The sequence below is a fragment of the Grampus griseus genome (assembly GCF_964374135.1).
Source record: "Grampus griseus genome assembly, chromosome: 7".
NCBI lineage: Eukaryota > Metazoa > Chordata > Mammalia > Artiodactyla > Delphinidae > Grampus > Grampus griseus.
Window position 1 is genome coordinate 77,967,471 of NC_139001.1, and position 20,038 is coordinate 77,987,508.

The window sequence follows — 20,038 nt, forward strand, 5'->3', positions numbered from 1 at the left end:
TTTGAGAGAAGGTATTTGCATAATGCAGACAAACAAATGCTAATCAGAATATGTACAGAACTCCTACATATCCATGAAAAGAGACAAATGACCCAGTGGAAAACGAAAAGTGGACAGAAGGTATGAACGAGCAGTTTACAGAAGAGGCATTTTGGATGCTCAGAAGTGCAGATGAGCACAGCAGTGAGATGATTTCTCCTGTGTGACATCATGTGTTGATTGGACAGTTAACACGTGTGAGCAGAAATGACATTCTCACACACTGCTGAGGGAAAGGAGGATGGTGAATTGCCACAACCACTTTAGGGAACATTTGGCAATACTAGTAACGTGTTCTGTGGCCCTGCAAGTCCATGTCTGTGAATAAGCTAGAGAATTGTTGCATGTACGCCCTAAAATCTAGAATGATTATTGCCCCAATCTTCATAAGGGTGAAAGACTGGAAATAACCTAAATGTCTGCCTGTATGGGGATGGATAAATCAAATATGCCATGTTTGTGTGATGCATCTTTAAAAGGAATAAGCAAGAGCTGAAAGTATTGACATAAAATTTAAAAGATCTATAATGACTAGTATTTATATCTATAGAGCTGACTATAGATATCTATAGGTATATAGATATCTATAGATATATAGATATTTATATCTATAGAGTTTACTATATAGATATTTATATCTATAGAGTTTACTATATAGATATAGTAAAAGAATAAAAAATACACTTGAAGGAAGGTGACATACCAACTTGATAGTGGTGGTATGAAAGATGGATGTGAGTTTGGGACTTGGGGATGTTGATAAAGGAAACTTCAGTGTTATTTATAATGTTTTGATTTTTTTTAAGGCCCAGAATCAAATATGACCAGTTGCTGATTGGTTCTAAATTTAAGTATGGGAGTATGGATGTTTTGTTTTATTTGTGCTTTTTTATAGTTCCTATTAAGTTTAAGAAGAACTACATTTAAATATAGTGGGATTTGAGCTGGTATTTTCAAAGTAGGCTAAATTTAATTTTTATCTTAATTACTCTTGACATTAGTGTACTGAAATGTAGAGTAACAAGTGACATTTTTGTACTGTATTTTCAGTGATGCCAATTGGTGGAAAGGAGAAAATCACAGAGGAATAGGACTCTTCCCATCTAATTTTGTAACAACTAATTTAAACATAGAACCTGAGGCAGGTAAGTTAAGTCTGAGGGAAGGTTGAATCTATTGAAGTTTTTTTTAACTTGAATTTTGTGGTTCAGTTTGAAATATAAAGTAGATTGGCATTTAACTCTTGTTTTAAATCATTTATTTATAAGGAATACAGTGTAACATACTGCTTACCAAATTAAGGCATTAACTTATCCCAGGTCAATTCCAAGAGTTATTTCCTTATCATTATATTTTAAATCCTTTGAGAGCTAATGTACAGAGGTACAATTAAGGCATAAAATAAGCTGTGCTTGACCATGTAAATATTTAAATCAATGTAATTATAGTTTAAGAGGCAGTATGTGTTTGTTCAGTACAAACAAATATTTGTTTTATTCATCACTGAAGCACAGTATCAAAGCGGGCTGGGGGTGGGGTGGTGGTTGGGAGAACTGGTTGACAAGTGCTGAGTTTGATTACAGGGGTTAGGAGTACGCCTAAGTTTTAGACTTTTCCTCACCTTGATTTGATCCTAGTGAACTCAGAACAATAACAAAGTCATGTAATCAAGGCAGTAGGTCCCTAGTTCAGATCTTCTGAACTTCACTCAGTTTTGCAGCCATAGACCGTTCCCCTCAGCTGCTGCCAACCATACAGAGAAAGCTTCCATTTGTTAGGCAGGCAGGGAGTTGGGGGGAGCTGAGTGTAAAGAATAGCTGATGATAACACTAATGATGGTGAGGATCAAAAATAGAATTGCTCAGTGGTGTTTAAGCACTCATTTGTCAGGTGTTAAGCCAAATCTTTTGCTTGCACTATTTCGTTTAATGTTCATAAGTCTGTGAGATAGGTACTTTTGTTACCTCATTTTACAGATAAGGAAACTGATGCTGAGGTTATGTGGCTAGTAGGTGACAGCCAGGATACTAAAGTCAGCTAGTCTGCCGTTAGAATGTACTTGTACTAACTGACTCACTGCTGGACATACTGCTTCTAATCCTTATAGTTCTAGAGAAAGAACTTAAATTGAAAACTCTCTGCACTGTGTGTAACATCATCTTTGTATGGGTAGGGTGATGCATTCAATTAAAATGAAGTGTAGAGAGATGAATACTGAGTACTCTGCCACTATTTATACTTTTTATTCCTCTAGTCTGACTCTCTAAGTAGGTATGAAAATTGGAGACACTAGTTTTAATAACTTGATAGACCACGCTCAGGGAATCCTATACTATGGTGATTTCCCCTTGGCATAGGCTAGAGAGATTGAGCTGCAGTTTTAAAAGGAAAAAATATTTGGGGTTTTCAGTAAGTCCTCATGTTATGCTGAGGTCTGCTCCTTAGGGCATATTTGAAAGTTAGCCAAATATTTGAAATAACTGTTGGGACTTATAAGTTCTTTGGTTATATAAATTTTGATTTTAATTTTTTTTACTAAAATTTACTTTATTAAAATATAGTACATTATAGCAGTACTCCAGTGAGCATTTAAATAGTTTTTTGTATATGTATGTTTGTAAGTTATTTTTCAGCCTTCTTTTTCCTAGGAAAAGTTTCTGTTTTGTGTTGCTTTAACCGTTATCAAAGTTAGGTTGAAATCAAGTCTATTTTTTTGTACATATAGAAAATAATTTTTTATAGCAAGGAAAGAGTGTAGAAGTTGTTCATGGATTTAACTCTGAAATTAGCTAATTAGATAATACTCTGTCTACTCTCTCATATATATATATTCACCCTAGTGATAACACTCAGTTCTCAGGAAAGTGTCTGTAATGACAGTTCCCATGAATTGCTTACTTGTTCCTCTAGAATGTAAGTTCCATCAGGGCAGGGATTCTTATCTGCTTTATTCATTGGTGTATTTCCAATGCCTAGAACAATGCCTGGCACGTAGTAAGGGCTAAATAAATGGTTGTGGCATGAATGAGTGAACATACGTAATAATTTATATTGATTATGAAATGTGATGATTATTTAAAGGGTTTCCATTTTCTTATGGATAATCACAGGCTACTTATAAATTAATGACTAAAATACCAAAGTAAATACTAAGGAACTTAAAGTTTACTTTGTTTCCATAGCAGCTGTGGACAAATTGAATGTAATTGATGATGAAGAGGAGGAAATTAAGAAATCAGAGCCTGAGCCTGTTTATATAGATGAGGTAGGATCCTTCTTTTGTTTAATGGTTAAACTGTTGAGACTTAAAATGTATTATCCTTGAGAATGCTTGGAAAGAGTAATTTTTATTATCATTGAAATTAAAACTCTTTGTAAAGTGTCCTATTACTTTTTTAGGATAAGATGGATAGAGCCCTGCAAGTACTGCAGAGTATAGATCCAACAGATTCAAAACCAGACTCCCAAGACCTCTTGGACTTAGAAGGTGAATATTAGGGATTAATGTCATTTAATGTTTTAGCTATTTATAATGTCTTAAATTTCTTCTGCCTTGGGTTGCTTCCAGAGTTTAGAAATCTCTGGTGGGAAATAGACTGGTGTAGTAAATGAGTAAACATATTACTTAGAAGATGTTGCTGTAAAACTGCCTATCCTGTCCAGTGAAGAAGTCTTTGCTTTTCTGTAATATCACTAGTGAAATTTGCAGTCCAAAAAAGGACAGAATTAGAAATAACAGCATATTAATTGAGTCAAAATGTTCGAAATTCTTATTCCTCTTTTTATTTTCTTGTGTCGTAACTTTAAATGTCAGAATTATACATGATCTGTGTTAACTTTGTAATGCAGTTATTTGATGCATGCTGATGTGTCTTTTTAGTCTCTAAGAAATCTGAAACAAAACAAATGTCTTTATGTCTTTTTTAATCCATTGGGAGAAAAATCTCTGTGATAAATGGATAAATGTTATTAAATTTTTTTATGGAAGAAAGCCTGGTTATGAATATATAATATTATGCTATTGTATCAATGTTTACATTTGGAGATATATAAAATGTTTTATTTTGAAATGGCTTAAATAAATGAAAAATGTTCATATCTAATCTGTACTTAATTACATATTTTATACACTGTGACTCAAATTCCTTTTACTTTAGCTAATAATAGTTTTCTAGGTATTTTTAAGATTTTTGAGGTAACTCCAAATTTCAGTCTGCAAACTTAGTACTTCCAGAGAACATGGTGGGATTTCTGTTCTGATTTTGACTTTGCCTTGGTCACATGATATTAATGTTGATGCTGAATAGTATTAAATTTGGTCTTTTATAGTACCTTCTCTAGCATAAACTTAATTCTCTTTGTATTTTGCGTGGTGTTGCATATGGTGCTCTGTTGTTCAAAATTTTTGAAATTGACTTAAACTGGTTTTTAGTTTCAAGATTTTAAAATATTTTTGTATTTACAGATATCTGCCAACGGATGGGTCCAATGATAGATGAAAAACTTGAAGAGATTGATAGGTGAGATTCTTCATGCAGGAAATAACAAATATAGTTTTCCTAAGTTTACTTGTTTTTGGCAGAACTTTAAGCTAGGGAGTTTTTGTGGAACTGTTCCAATCTTTTGAAATTGTTTCTCAGTTTCCAAAACTCTTACAAACTAATAGCAGAATGGTACTTTTGATTTTGGTGCAGTTTTTTTCATGGCAATATATTACATGCAGAATGATAGACTCCAGCTCTTACAGTGCCAGTCTTCCTTTTCCTACTTGGGCTGGAGTTGAGAGATAATGAGTTGTGAAGAATAAAGCACAAAAATGGGAATAGGGATCTTAGGCAAGCATTGTTTTGTTATATAATGAGAAGTAGTATTTGTAAAACTTTCAAATGAAATTTCCTATGTGTTTGTGACTCTAAATCCAGTGTATATACCTTCTGTTCTCATTTTTGTTCCCTGTATTTCTGTATCTCTGTTGTCCTTTTAATTTCATTATCCTATCTAGTCTTACACTTCCTTAAAAATAGTAGCACTGAAAGACAGACTGTCAGGGTTTTGAGCTTTTAACTTAATTTTGCTCCTTCTCTTATTCCTCAGAGCTTTCTGTCTGAAGTCAGAGGGGGCAGCCGTAGTGAATGGCAGACAAGGAAGAAGGCTTTAGTGCTCCACCATCCTCCCTTTCTGTTTACTGAACTTGTGTACAAAACAGCACAAGAACAGGAACTACTTTACTTCTTATCTACCTTTACCAGAGAAGAGTAGTAGCAGCAAGATTTTTTTCTAGTCACTGAAGATTATAATCTTTGTTCCCTGAGACTTTTTTTTTGTAAATTTGTTGTATTTTCTACAGAAATGAAAAATAAATCCCTGTCGCAGTAAATGAAATGATGGTAGCAGTTTCATCACATTTTATTGGTCTTATTTTGGAGAAAGCATTGAATATCTACCTATACATCTGTTACTTTGGTTTCATTGAAGGCATGTTAATGGTCAGTGAATAATCAAATGGGAAAGATTAAAAAGAAAGATAGTATTATCTTAGGTGTGGTTAGGGGTGCAATTATTATAAACCTTTCTGGAGCCTAAACCTAGTCTATATCTTTTAACCCAGCAATACTAAATACATAGGGATATATGCAAAGATTTACCTCTTAGAGTGTTCTTCACAGTGTTATTTATAACAAACTTGAAAGTAACTAAAATAACTCTTTTTTTCTTCTTAATTTTTATTTATTTATTTTTGGCTGCATTGGGTCTTTGTTGCTGTGCGCGGACTTTCTCTAGTAGCAGTGAGCGGGGGCTACTCTTTGTTGCAGTGCTCAGGCTTCTCATTGCGGTGGCTTCTCTTGTTGCAGAGCACGGGCTCTAGGCGCGCGGGCTTCAGTAGTTGTGGCTCATGGACTCTACAGCGCAGGCTCAGTAGTTGTGGCACAGGGGCTTAGTTGCTCCGCGGCATGTGGGATCTTCCGGGACCAGGGCTCGAACCTGTATCCCCTGCATTGGAGGTGAATTCTTAACCACTGCGCCACCGGGGAAGCCCTAAAATGTCTTTCAATGTGAAATTGGTTTAAAAAGTATTCTACATCCATACATTCTACAATAAAAAGCATTACCACTGATAAATATCTATTGACATGGAAAGATGTCATGCTATATAATGAAAAAAAAAACCGAAGATATGACAGTATAATTTTATTTTTGTTGATAAAAAAGAATATCTTCAGAGAAAAAGGTCTAGAACAATTAAAAATTAGAGTGATATTTTCTGATATGAGTTAATTTTTTGAGTGAAAGCTCACCTGTTAACCAGTTCTCTCTTCAATTTCAGTTCCTGAATGGGCCAGCTGGCATTTTCCATTCCATGCCCACTAACTGCAGATGCATCTCCTGTTCTGGAAAATGCTTGCTGTTCTGCAACAAATTTTTATTGACTATTTACCTTTGTCAAACATTCAGAGATGAATAAAATATTGCTTCTTCACTTGAATGGATCATTGTCAGTTTGTTTTTCCTTAAAAGAAAAACAACTTTACTGTCAGAATTTAAAATTTTACATTTCATTTCTGTCTGTCATTGTACAGAATGAAATTTTGTAGCATTTATCACACTAGGAAATTATATTGTGTAAACAATATAAATTAACCCCAAAAAAGTGTACATAGAGTTATTGAAGAGAGATCCATAGCTTGAACTTAACTATGTTCTAGGCTGTTCTAACGTTCTTTCCTTCTACCTTCCGAAAACCGTTTTCTACCACCTTAATCAAATTACCCTCTTCATTCTTCCCTCGTGTACCCTTCTCGTTCCTTTCACTTGCCTTAATTCACACTGTCCCACTGACCTGACTTAGCCTTCCTTTTTTTGCTTGGCCTCTCCATCCTTCCTCAGGTGCCAGCTTAAGTCTCAGCTTCTCCCTAAAGCCTTTTCAGTCAAATTAATCCCCTCCTCTAAACTCTTCTGTTCCCTACCTATTTCATTTAATTTTGCATTCAAATATATGCTGTCTTACATCATTTGCTATTTTTCAGGTGCTTAGCCTTGTCTTCCTAGTAAGTTGCAGTCTTTCTGAAGGAGAGGACCACACCTTCTGCCTAATTTCTCTGTCCCAGGATAGTGTTGGGCACAGTTTAGTAAAAAATTTGTTTCTTTGGTATTATGTCTCAAATCCTGGAAGGTGATCTCAAATGTGCTCAGTCATCCTGCCCTTCTGTGTTCTTCTGGTATTCATCAGTATACTGGGTTATGTGGACCAATTGCCTATGGTTATTTCTTAGTCACAAATTTGTCAGCATGGACACTAATTTCTGAAGCTTCCTGTATGATTTATAACTGGTATTTCTGAAAATAAGAGTTTGACCTCCTTTATACTGTCACACATGCAAGAGAGGAAACAGCACTTTTTGTTTGTTTGAGACATAACAGTCTCTGATAGAGGAAAGGTGACAAGTCCTGACAGGACTCAGTCCAGGTCATGTATTTGGGAGCCCTGTGTCTGGCTGCCTGTGTTTGCCTCTTGTCTCTCGAGTCTCTCTGTGTACATATTTAAAAAGCTACATTTAATAAACAGACTTGTGGGTGCTTTAGGCCAGATAAAGTGGCCGTTCAGGGTACTTCCCAGGGTAACAGGCAAAACTGTACCAAGTCAAAAGGATTTGCATTGGAGTTCCTTGGGCAGATTTGAAGATGCAAATTTGAAAATGTTCTTATTTGGACCTGGTTTCACTCACTTTTTCGGAAGAAACCAGCAAACAAGCAGTAGAGACTAGTTCATTATATTGTTTTCATTTTCATTTTCAAGGATAATTATTCTTTTTTTTTTTTTTAATCCTTTCATGAGTATGAGCAGATGAAAATGTGTGTGATTTTGTTTGTGAATGTACTTTTATCTCAGTCATATTGTATTTCATAGCAGGCTCTGGGCCTTGCCTGAGGACTTTCTTCTACTAAGATGTTTTTAATTAAGGCTTGGACTCTTCCTAAATTTAGTAATTATTCTTCTTTGTAATTGAATTTCCAACAGAGACCTGTAACATAAGAAACAACATTCTCCTAGCACCAGAATTATGAATTGATTGCATTTTATGAGGTGTGGAAAGGAGTTCCCCTAATATTATGAAGTCATATCAGCCTAGACGTTACATGAATTAAATAATTCCTCCTCCCATTTTCCCTTTTTGAATATACTTTCATATATATAAAGAACCTTTTAAAATATGAGTAGAAAATGTGGTAAATTTTTAAAAATAATTTATGTTGCTAAAAATTAAAAATATGCTTAAAATGCTTAAAAACTTTGAAGAGTATTAAAGTGCTTCCCTTCTATGTTAGGAAGCATTCAGAATTGTCTGAATTGAATGTAAAAGTCTTGGAAGCTCTGGAACTATATAACAAGTTGATGAATGAAGCACCAGTATATTCAGTCTATTCAAAGATCCATCATCCAGCACATTACCCACCTTCATCAGCTGGAGTTCCAATGCAGGTGAGCATTTTTGAGAACATTTTTCAAAATTTAAGAAAAGTTTTAAATTTAAAAAAAGAAAGCTTTAAAGCATAGTATTAAAATTTCTATGGTCTATGAATAACATTATAAAATTCACCTTTGTCAAAAAATGTTGGCTAAACAATTAGTGTTCACCAGGACAATTACAAAGACACTGATATTTCACAAATACATTTTAGTTCATTTATAACATAATGAAGAGACCATTAAATATATGAGGGGAGTTCTGTTTTTCATAAGCTTTTGTAAATATAAAGCATAAATCCTTTATGTAAGTGTAAATCCTTTTTGTAAGTATAAATCCTTTGATTTAGGACAGTGCCTGGCATGTCACAATTTCTACAGATGAGGTACTGATGCTGTTCCTGTTGCTCAGCAAGCAAAATTTAACATTTCTTTTAAATTTCTGTTAAGATTTCTTTGACTTACATGATTATTAAAAGTCTTCATTAAAGAACTCATTTTGTTCTCAGATCATGCTTTATATTTTCTTAGATGCACAACTTAAATTGTGCATGCATAACATATATGATGCAGGCATATAGATGCAGGTTCCATGAGCCATTCATGAACACCATCTTTTCCAGAACTTTACACCTTTTCTGTGTTTCCCAGCTGAACTGAATATTTATTTTTATCAATATCCATTATTCTGAAACCTTTTTGAAATTTCGGCCAGTTAGTGGTTGAATTCAGAATGAGTTTGGATGAACAAATTTCATATTAATTTACAAAAACTGGTATGTAAAGGAGTGTGTGAAGGAGACACCAAGGAGAAAAGATAGAATATGGATGTATAATCTAGATGACTTGACACAACATAATTGTTAAGTAAAAAAAAGAATAGTTACCATGGTAACTCACATCGGACAAGATGCATTTATCAAATATGCCATGCCCTGAACTTTTGAAAATGATGAAAGAGTCATTACATATGAGGATAGAAAGAATTTCTGGGTGCAAAAGACAGCTGGAGTTTATTCAATATTGCTTCTGTTTTCAAAGAGTTATCTGCTGCTGCTATGAACATGGAACAAAAAGAAATGTTTGCGCCATTGTGTTATGGGACTGTGTATTGTATTTACTTCTTTGTGTGTCTGTAAAGGGTTATTTATTATTCCTATGTCAGGTTTTTCTGTTTAGTTGCATACTATTTACAGTCTGTGTTTTGCTAAGCATAACTCATCTCTTTAAAAAGCTAGCTTTCAAAAAAAAAAAAAAGCTAGCTTTCTGTCTAGTTTGAGTCTTCACATGATGCTATCTGTACTATTCGTGCATAACAGCATTTGAAATATTCAAAGTTCCTATTCTAATTTGAAAAAAAAAGTTCGTACTAAAAAAAGTTAGCGTAACACACCATTAATTGCATCTGTGAAGGCCACTCAGGAATCCTAACCTGCAGAAGAGGTCTGCTTCCACCATCTCAGCCTGTGGTCAGTGGGCTGTTATGTGTCTGCTAAGGAGGTAATATGATTGTACTTATTAATGTCATAGTTGATTTGGCATTTCTAGCATTCTAAATTTTCATGTCATTGGTCTTTGCTTTAAAAATAGCTTAGTTTAAAACTTATGGTTACCAAGGGGGAAGGGGTGGGGGGGGAGGGATAAACTGGAACATAGGGATTGACATATACACACTACTATATATAAAATAGATAACTAATAAAAACCTACTGTATAGCACAGGGAACTCTACCTAAAATTCTGTAATGACGTATATGGGAATAGAATCTAAAAACAGGTGGATATATGTATATGTATAACTGATTCACTTTGCTGTACAGCAGAAACTAACACAACATTGTAAAGCAACTATACTCCAATAAAAATTAATTTTTAAAATGAGCTCAGTTTAAAACTGGAGCGATTGATATTTATTAAACGTGCATCGTTTTGATGCTGTATTTGGTAAGCAGATGGTAGATCCTGTATGTTACCCTGGAAATTAAGTAGGGCACATATAAATATTCACAGAGACTTAGACCTTTGCTATTTCTTAAGAGTACATCTCCTTTACCCATAGTTCTTCTTTCCTTTTGTCCTATCTGTCCTGCAGGCAGGATGAAGGAGGCATTGGCAGAGAGGGCCTGCACTCTGCCTTGATACCATTTATTCTTCAACTTGCTCTTTTAAGTTTCATTCTTAAGAAGTTGAATAAGTCACCTGAGATGGGGGTGAAGAAGGTCATCTCTCTGATGGTAACTTGAAGTGATACTGTGCTGCCCTTCAAGGGAGTATATAGTTTTCTGTGGCTCTTCAGCAAGACATGTTACTTAGTAATAGGCAACCTGGGTGGATTCCAACGTGCTCCTTAAAAGTACACCACCTCCCTTCCTTTCAACCCCCTGCAAAATAAAAGAACAAGTAAATCATAAATTTCCATAGATTTGGCACTGTGATTTGGAAGCGCTTCGCTTTTTATACTAGGGTGGATAGATTGGTAGAATCAGATTGCTCCCCAAAGAAGTATAACATTTTATTTCATTTAAGTCTTTTAAAGTTTTAAATGAATTGCTAGGTAGTTGTTTGGGAGATCAGTAAGTCAACTTTTTCTCTTTGGTTAATAGACATATCCAGTTCAACCACATGGTGCAAACTATATGGGTCAAAGTATTCACCAAGTCACTGTTGCCCAAAGCTACAGCCTAGGACCAGATCAAATCGGTCCACTGAGATCGCTGCCTCCAAATGTGAATTCCTCAGTGACAACACAGCCTGCTCCAACTCCGTATTTAAGGTGAGTGTTTGGGAGCTGTGTTAATTTTGTAATTATATGCATTAAATTTTCACAGATTTTCAGAATGAGAATAATTAGACCCTTCTCTTTATAATAATAGTGCCCTCTTTTGCTATTGAGATGAAGTTGTAGAACTTCCCATTCAAGATCCCATGAAATTGGAATGGTGCTGTCTTAGCTTTGTTAACCATACTGAGATGGTGCCTAGACCTGGCTTATGGTCTGGGTCCCCGGGACAAAATAAAGCTAACTGTCCCTTACAGGACCCAAGCCTGTACTTGGGTCCTGTAAGGGTATACTTAGCACGGTGCTCTAATCAGCCTAGTAAAGTAGTCCCAGACATATTTTAGGAGCGTGTACTCCTAAAAATCAGAAAACTTTTGTTACTTCGACTCTTAAAAAGAAGTGTTTTGACTGTGGAATTTGTAGTCTAAGTTTTCATACTAACTTCTGTTCTGAAAAACATGTTTAAATCTTGCCTTCTGTTAACTTTGCTTAACCACACAAAATGTTTATTCAGTACAGTCACATGTAATGATTTGTAAGGTCTCTTCCCACTCTTAAATTCCATGTGTATAAATTTTAGACATTATCTGGAAATTAAATAAATCTGTTGGTATTGGTGTTTGATTAAGTTAAAATGTAAAAATTTTGTTATCCTGGGTGACACTAGGAATTACAGAGAGAAAAACGAGTATAGACATTACTCATTTTTGGACGAGTATAGACATTAATCCTCCTATATTGAAGCAGTGTATTTGGTGCATTTAAAAATTATATATCTTTTAAAAGATACGCTGTAGTAATTACAGGAACACATGAAAGTCCTGCGATTTGGTGTGACTTTTCAACTTAGTGGGGTTTTGGGGGTTTTGTTTTGTTTTTGTATAGTGTCAATAAGTAAACTATAGGTCAGGACTATTTTGAGGGTAGATTCAGGACCCTATGTGGATTACATGTTCTCCCTGCCTTTATTATTTTTATGTAGGGATTCAGGTTAAGCTATCCCGGGCAGCTTTGAAAGTGCCCTACCAAAGGAAAGTATAAAGAGTGGGTGAGGAATAGTGGTCTCCTCTGTGCTGATCGAGAGAAGAGGGAAGGGAGAAAATGGGCCGAGGGTGTACTTGAGCCGGGGTTTTGTTCTCATTGCAGCTGGCCAAGGACGCCAGCATCAGAAACAATCTGCATCTCCTCAAAAGCTTTCTAAATGTTTTCCGTGAGAGATTTTGGAGAGAACAGAATTAGATAGGCCGTATAATCCTATATTTTATTTCTTTTTGAGTACTTTCTTCTTCCCAAATATAAAAATTACATTAACAGTATTGGATAGCTGGAGTAGTTAAATCATAATCGGAATAGTAGAGGTATATAAACTTTAAGAGACGGAAAAGGCATTTTTATTTTCTCATGATGATTGATCTCTGACCGTAACTTAGATAATGTAAAGTAATTATGGCTTTCTTTTTAAAATTTTGTTTGTAGTGCTGGACAAGACACTGTTTCCAATCCTACTTACATGAATCAGAACTCTCACCTTCAATCAGCTACTGGTGCAGCTGCTTACACACAGCAAATGGGGATGTCTGTGGATCTGTCATCTCACCAGAGCACTACTTCCAGTTTGCCGCGGTCGGCAGGCTTTGCAGTGGCAGCTCCAGCTCATTCAGTTGCACAGCAGCAAACAGATTACCCTCAGCAGCAGCCTCTCCTTTAAAAAAAAACCAAGCATTTTCTTGAAAGCCTTCCTAAGTGTACTACTTGACCCTTGTGATTGTAATCTGAAAATATTAAAAGAAGAAAAAAAATTTTTCTCAGCTCAAAAGGCCCATGAATAAAGCTCAGAAACGTATTTTACTCTAACAGGCCATAAAATGTTTTTTCAGTCCCAACTTGTTTGAGGTCAAATTTTTGATGAGAGGCAGCTTCAGGTTCCTTCCAGTTAGTTTTTTCTTACTTTCAAATCTCTCTACACAAATCTGGACAACCAGTAAGTAGCCTTATGACACTAAACAACATGACATAGGAGCGTATAAAGAAACCACCATTTACCCCTAAAATATGGTAATTGGGAGAGCACTGAAACGTTTAAGTATTTTTTGTCTGCATATTTTTTTTTCAGAGTTTCCCACCCATCATTATTTTAAAAGGCAAACATGTTTTTGTGTACGCTAGCTTCCCTACATATTTCCTTTGGCTTCTTAAATTGTAGTTGTGTTTGCAGTACTGTCAGTTTTGCTCTCAGTGGTGTGTTGAGTAGTAATTAGCATATAATTGTCTACAGAAGCAAGAGCACTTTGGGAGGAACAAAAATGTTTTCTGTTATTATCAGTGAAGACCATGTAAATGCAGTTGTGTGATAAAGCATTTAGCCAGTCCCCCAGTCATGCCAACAAGTGGGCTGAGGAATGCCCCACAAAACATTTCCATTCCCTGGAAAAAAACGATTTCTTTTCCTACAAGGTTCCTTGGCATTTAGAATTGCCACTAATGACCTTTTCAAGTGATTTTGGCCATTCTCTAATGAAGGTATGGTCAGTTTTTTTGTTTGTTTTGTTTTCCTGTAGTGTGGTGTGCAGAGATGCTGCATTCCCTTTTTACAGAGTATATGTGAATTTAAGCTATGAGACATTCCTAATAATTTGATGTGATATATATACCAAGTGTGGATGATGTGTGTTTTTATTGATGTTGTTCTTTTAAAGAGATGATTTGAGTACCACTGGTATGCCAGACTGTTGAAAATTTTGGCCATTCCTTTCAAAAGTAATCCTGAGCCTGTGGAATAATAACAGGTAATGGCTTTATAGGGAAGCCATCAAGACAGTTTTCCTGAAGCCTATGTTTTAAAGTGAGTTTATAGTGCTAACAGATTCCATGTACTTTAGGAGTTCGGTAGTAAACCAATAAGGATTGTTTTCTTTCCTAAAAATTTGCACACTACTGCATCATCTGCCAACTTTTTAGATAACACAACATGCAAATACATATGCTTACAGATATATGGTATTTAGACTGGGGAAAAACAATGGACATAAGTTTTGTTTTTAAAAAGTTAACTTGTGGGAATTCTCTGGTGGTCCAGTGGTTAGGACTCGGCGCTTTCACTGCTGGGGCCTGGGTTCGATCCCTGGTTCGGGGAACTAAGATCCCACAAGCCGCCAAAAAAAAAAAGTTAACTTGCATGGAAGCAAGATTTCTATATTGTTTTTTAAAGAAAGCCCTTAATCTTTCTACCAAGAATCCGTTTGAAGACAGTACTCTGGAAATTTTTGTCATTTATGTAGTTACAGAAATTTGATTATAAGTATGTTCCTTTTTCAAAGAAACTGTATATTAGAACAAAATAGTCTTATGTATACTACTTGGTCTACATGTAAAGGGGAAAACAAGCAGTATTTGAAAGCCCAATTTCTGTCATTGTCTTATTTCAGGTACAAGTAACTGGAAAGAAACTTAACCTTTCATGTCTCTGTTCTGTTTTTTATCCAGTATTTTCCTTCTATGTGAATTCAATTATATACTTATAAAAAATTCTAAAATGGCACCTTACTTTTTTGGAAATGAATCTTCTATTCTTTAAAGAAAACAAAACATAAAAAACATTTACAAAGCTGCTCTTAATAATAATTAGTGTTTGCATATATATGGAAAATCTTATTTTTCCCCCCAAACAATATTTAATAAAGTTATTTTAATGTTTGTGTAAATAATTCATGTATAGTTGTGATCTGAGTTGTAAAAGCTTAATTCTGTATAAGTCTTTGAAGTAGAATAAATAGTGCACACCCACTAAATTGGGATCTGCCATTTAAGTTCACCTAATGTAGTTTTGTAATGATATAACATGCAACATGTATATAGTGTATATTGGCATTTAGCAGTGAAATTTTATACATCCAGAAGTTTCTTCTCCCTTTTAAATTAAAAATTATTTTTGCCATACTGTAATGAATTTTGTGTTGCAGGTTGTTGATAGTATAAAAACGTTATTGAATCTGTGTACTGAGATGATATTTTTGGTGTTAATAAGAAACACAGGGTTGTTATTTTTCTTTCTTTTTCATGATCTTATGGATTGTATTTAAAACCTGTTTATAATTAAATGTTTTCTGCCAAAGGAATTGTCTAACATCAGATTTCTACATTAGGTTCATAGGTTTATATAAAAAATAAAAATAACTTCTGCTTTTTCATATTGTATCTTGGTACATTAGAAAGAATTCCTGAAAATTTATAATAAAATTAATTTTCGCTAATGTAGGAAAAATTTCCCCTGGATGTTAAACTGTATAAAGTAGGATACGTTCTTATAGTTTGGAAAATGTACGGTCTATCAGTATTGTCTTGTAATTTGGTAACTTGTTTATAAAATTACCTGAACATTAAATAATTATAATATTTATATCAACTAGGAGTTGATACTTGACTACGTAACAAATTTCACTGTAAATTTTTGAAGATAGTTATAGTTTCATTGTCCAAATTTTTAAAAAAATTGATTATTAGATGTTAAAAAAAATTATGGCTTAAAGATTTAAAAAGCAAGTTTTTCTTAGTAAAAATTGTAAGTGTCAAGGCCCCTGACTTCTAAGAGAGGATTTATTGAATTGTCATTATGATGAGAAAGCTGAAGTTATTTTTGTAAATAATAAATTGTAAATAATATAGCACCAGTCTGTCATGCTTTGTTTCTGTCAAAAGGCATTTTTCTTATTTACTTACATCAGTTTTAGTAAGTAAAGGGAGCATTCAATTCTAGGGATTTGATTTTTTTGTTGTTAATTTGATTTATTTTTGTTTGAAGGTTAAAGATTTTTTTTTTTTACGTTTATTTATTTATTTTTGGCTGCATTGGGTCTTCATCGCTGTGCTCGGACTTTCTCTAGTTGTGGCGAGTGGGGGCTGCTCTTTGTTGCAGTGCATGGGCTTCTCATTGCGGTGGCTTCTCTTGTTGCGGAGCACAGTTTCTAGGTGCGCGGGCTTCAGTAGATGTGGCGAACGGGCTTAGTTGCTCCGCGGCATGTGGGATCTTCCCAGACCAGGGCTGGAACCCGTGTCCCCTGCATTGGCAGGCGGATTCTTAACCACTGCACCACCAGGGAAGCCCCAAGATTTATTTTTTAATAAAGCTTTCTGCAGAAGAATTATTCTAATTTTACCAAGCCAAATTTGAGTTTGCATCTTTAAAAAACATTACTGTGTCAAAAAAAATTAGGTTGCTTACGTAGAGTAGTGGGATGAATAGTGTCCTCCCAAAATTCACGTTCACCCAGAATGTCAGAATGTGACCTTATTTGGAAAAAGTCTGCAGATGGAATTAGGTAAGGATCTTGAGATGAGATCATCCTGGATTTAGGGTGAGCTCTAAATCCAATGACAGGTGTCCTTATAAGAAGAGAAGACACAGAGACAGCGAGCAAGTCATGTGAAGATGGAGGCGTAGATCGGAATTATTCTGCCACAAGTCAAGAACTGCCTGGGGCCACCAGAGCTGAAGGAGGCAAGGAAGGATTCTTCCCTAGAGACTTCAGAGGGAACATGGCCCTACTGACACCTTGATTTCAAATGTCTAGCCTCTAAAACTCAGAAGAAATTAATGTTTTAAGGCACTATGTTTGAGGTACTTTGTTATGGCCGCACTAGGAAACTAATGAACTTGGATAAAAGTGTACAGAAAAATCTGAATACCAAGCATTCCAAACTTTTACAAGATTGGTTAAAATTGTCACAAGAGTTCTGAGACAAATGTTTGTAGCCCAATAGCAATCTTTTATTATCTTTTCCAAACTATAATGAAATTGCATGGATAAATGAAACTAAGACCCCTGATAATCCCATAATCCCATTTTTAGTGATTTTTTTAAAAAACATCTACATTTCAATTATTGCTTTCTTTATGCCAGAGGTGTTAACAAGATTGTAGCTTATGCATTTACTATTCACTCTTCTCCTCTATCTTGAGTAGTGGGTATTGAACGAAAGGAGAAATGTTCAAAGGCAAGCAGAGGAACAGAAGAAGAAACCAGAAACCTGGATTGGATATTCCCCAGAAAGGCTACTGAAGAATGGAGTTGTGTTCTTATTTTATACCATTTAATATACTAATGAGGAAAAGAAAGACTTTCCAATATCTTTACAGCAAGTCAGTGACCTCTACTAATTACATGTGGTCTAGGGAGCCTGCTACCTTTAAAAAAAAATTGAGGTGAAATCATATAACATAAAATTAGCCGTTCTGAAATGAACAATGGCATTTAGTACATTTATAGTGTGCAGCCACCACCTCCCAAAATTAGACTTTTTGTGTCTCGCTGTTTTCACTTAATATAAAGTTTTTGAGGTGCATCTCTATATATACCGTAATATATGAGGTTCATATACCACAGTTTATTCATTCATCTGTTGATGGATACTTGGGATGTTTCCACCTTTTTGCTGTTGTGAATAGTACTGCCATGGACATGCATGTACCTGTTATTTGAGTACTGATTTTCAATTCTTCTGGATCTATACATAAGGGTGGAACTATTGGGTTATGTGGTAATTCTATATTTAATTTTTTGAGGATCTGCCAAACTTCCACCAACAGTGCATGAGGGTTCCAATTTCTCTACATCCTCACCGACGTTTATTTCCTAGTTTTAAAAGTTATAGCTCTCCTGGTAAATGAGAAGTGGTACCTCATTGTGGTTTTTGTGTTTCCCTAATGATTAATGATGTTGAGCATCTTTTCTTGTGCTTGGCCATTTGTATATCTTCTTTGGAAAAATATCTGTGTGAGCCCTATGCCCACTTTTTAATTGGATTGTTTGTCTTTTGTTATTGAGTTGTAAGAGTTCTTTATATAGTATGGACACTAGACTCTTACTATATACATGACTTAGATCTAGTTTCTTCCCTTCTATGGGTTGTCTTTTCACTTTCTTTTTTTTTTTTTTTTTTTTGCGGTACGCGGGCCTCTCACTGTTGTGGCCTCTCCCGTTGCAGAGCACAGGCTCCGGATGCGCAGGCTCAGCGGCCATAGCTCACGGGCCCAGCTGCTCCACGGCATGTGGGATCTTCCCAGACCGGGGCACGAACCCATGTTCCCTGCATCGGCAGGCAGGCTGTCAACCACTGCGCCACCAGGGAAGCCCTTTTCACTTTCTTGATGATGTTCTTTGATGCACAAAAGTTTTTAATATTGATGGAGTCCATTTTATCTATTATTTTTTTGTTGCTTGTGCTTTTGGTGTCATATCTAAGTTCATTACTAAATCCAAGCTCATGAAGATTTTCTCCTGTTTTCTTCTAAGAGTTTTATGGTTTTAGCTCTTATAATTAGGTCATTGATCCATTTTGATTTAGTTTTTGTACATGATGTGAGGTAGGACTCCCAACTTCATTCTTATATGGGTATCCAGTTGTCCCCATTTGTTGAACAGACTGTTCTTTCACCAGCTGCTTTTTGACACTGCTATAACGTACTCTAATGGTGGTCAGTTCTAGAACCTAAGTCCTCCAACTGCAATGCATCAACCACATAGCTGTATAGTTTGCAGTTCTAAGAGGTGACAGCCTTGTCCTCATCTGATTACTTCTGTCACATACCAAAAGGGGAATCAGTGCTATCTTGTCAGCATATAGCTCCCCACTCAGTGCTATCTTGTCAGCATATAGCTCCCCACGGTGAACAGGTAGCCCATGAACAGATATGTTGGGTGTCAATGTAGAGGTGGTTTTTAGCTGTCACATAAATTTTTTTTTTCTCCAAGTAACTTCAAACAAGTGTTGTGAAAAGTACATCGTCTAAACTTTATAAATGGGACATAGAACCCCAGACAAATATAATCTTTATCATATTTCTTTCCTGGGAAACCCTCCCGCAGGGATTTTTGCCTACATGTCTTTGGTCAGGACTGTGTCAAAAGGCTACCCTTAACGGCAAGTGAGTCTGGGAAAGTGACTATTTTGTTTTCCAGCCTCTATATAATATAGAGAAGGCAGGAAAGAAGATGATTAGGAATGAATGTAGAGTGAGCCATTCTATAGTATCTGCCACAGAGACAGACCTGTCCAGGTGTGTTTACAAGTTGGTGTTACTATTTGTGTGCCTGGTAAATAAATTCAGACTCAAATTGCTCTGTTACTGTCCCATGGTCAAATAAGCTCTTGTTCAGATTCTCTAGTACAAGCACACCATAGTTTTTTAGTCAGTAAAGGCTAGAATTAATATATTTACATCTGACTTGATTATTAAAACTGGGACTTTTTTTTTAAACCTCAGGAGAGACAGAGAAGTCCCTGGAAGTGGAGATGGGGATTAAAGATTTAAGCTGCTCCTGTCACTTCTATTTTAAAACAGATTTAAAAAATTACAGGTTTATTAGCATTCATTAATTAATTCATATAATAACATAGCTACTATATGCTGGGGATGCTAAGAACTGAATTTCCAAGGCTGAGTTGTTTCTCGCTTCACCATGCACTAACTGGTCATATAACATCAGATGTTGCACTTTGACTTGATTGTAAACCATTTTCATATACAGTGTCATTGAATTCTCAACACTTGTTAGAGAGGTAGGCAAAGAGGTTAAATAATCTTCACAAGGTCACACAGCTAGTTAAGTGGCAAAGTTAGGATTATGAACCGGTCTATCCGATGCTCACACATGTGCCTTTTCCCTTTTCCCTTTTCCTTTACACTAGTGTGACTATCGCCTAGAAATGATTTGTATATTAAGGTTATCAGGTAACAGCTTCCTTTCTCACAAATCACT

At 35.4% G+C, this 20,038-nt stretch overlaps 1 protein-coding gene across 3 annotated transcripts in view; it reads left to right on the forward strand.

The window, feature by feature from the left end:
• STAM2 (signal transducing adaptor molecule 2) overlaps nucleotides 1–15,853 on the forward strand; it is a 51,121-nt gene extending 35,268 nt beyond the window's left edge. For 2 of the 3 annotated variants that reach the window (XM_082658322.1, XM_082658324.1), the window contains exons 8-14: nucleotides 1,090–1,184; nucleotides 3,222–3,304; nucleotides 3,439–3,526; nucleotides 4,505–4,559; nucleotides 8,365–8,518; nucleotides 11,107–11,276; nucleotides 12,759–15,853. In XM_082658322.1, coding sequence (XP_082514448.1) covers nucleotides 1,090–1,184; nucleotides 3,222–3,304; nucleotides 3,439–3,526; nucleotides 4,505–4,559; nucleotides 8,365–8,518; nucleotides 11,107–11,276; nucleotides 12,759–12,990 — 877 coding nt within the window. In that variant the 3' untranslated portion in view covers nucleotides 12,991–15,853. The remainder of the gene's footprint in view (nucleotides 1–1,089; nucleotides 1,185–3,221; nucleotides 3,305–3,438; nucleotides 3,527–4,504; nucleotides 4,560–8,364; nucleotides 8,519–11,106; nucleotides 11,277–12,758) is intronic. The other variant, XM_082658323.1, reaches the window with a different exon arrangement.
• Nucleotides 15,854–20,038: the final 4,185 nt, after the last annotated feature.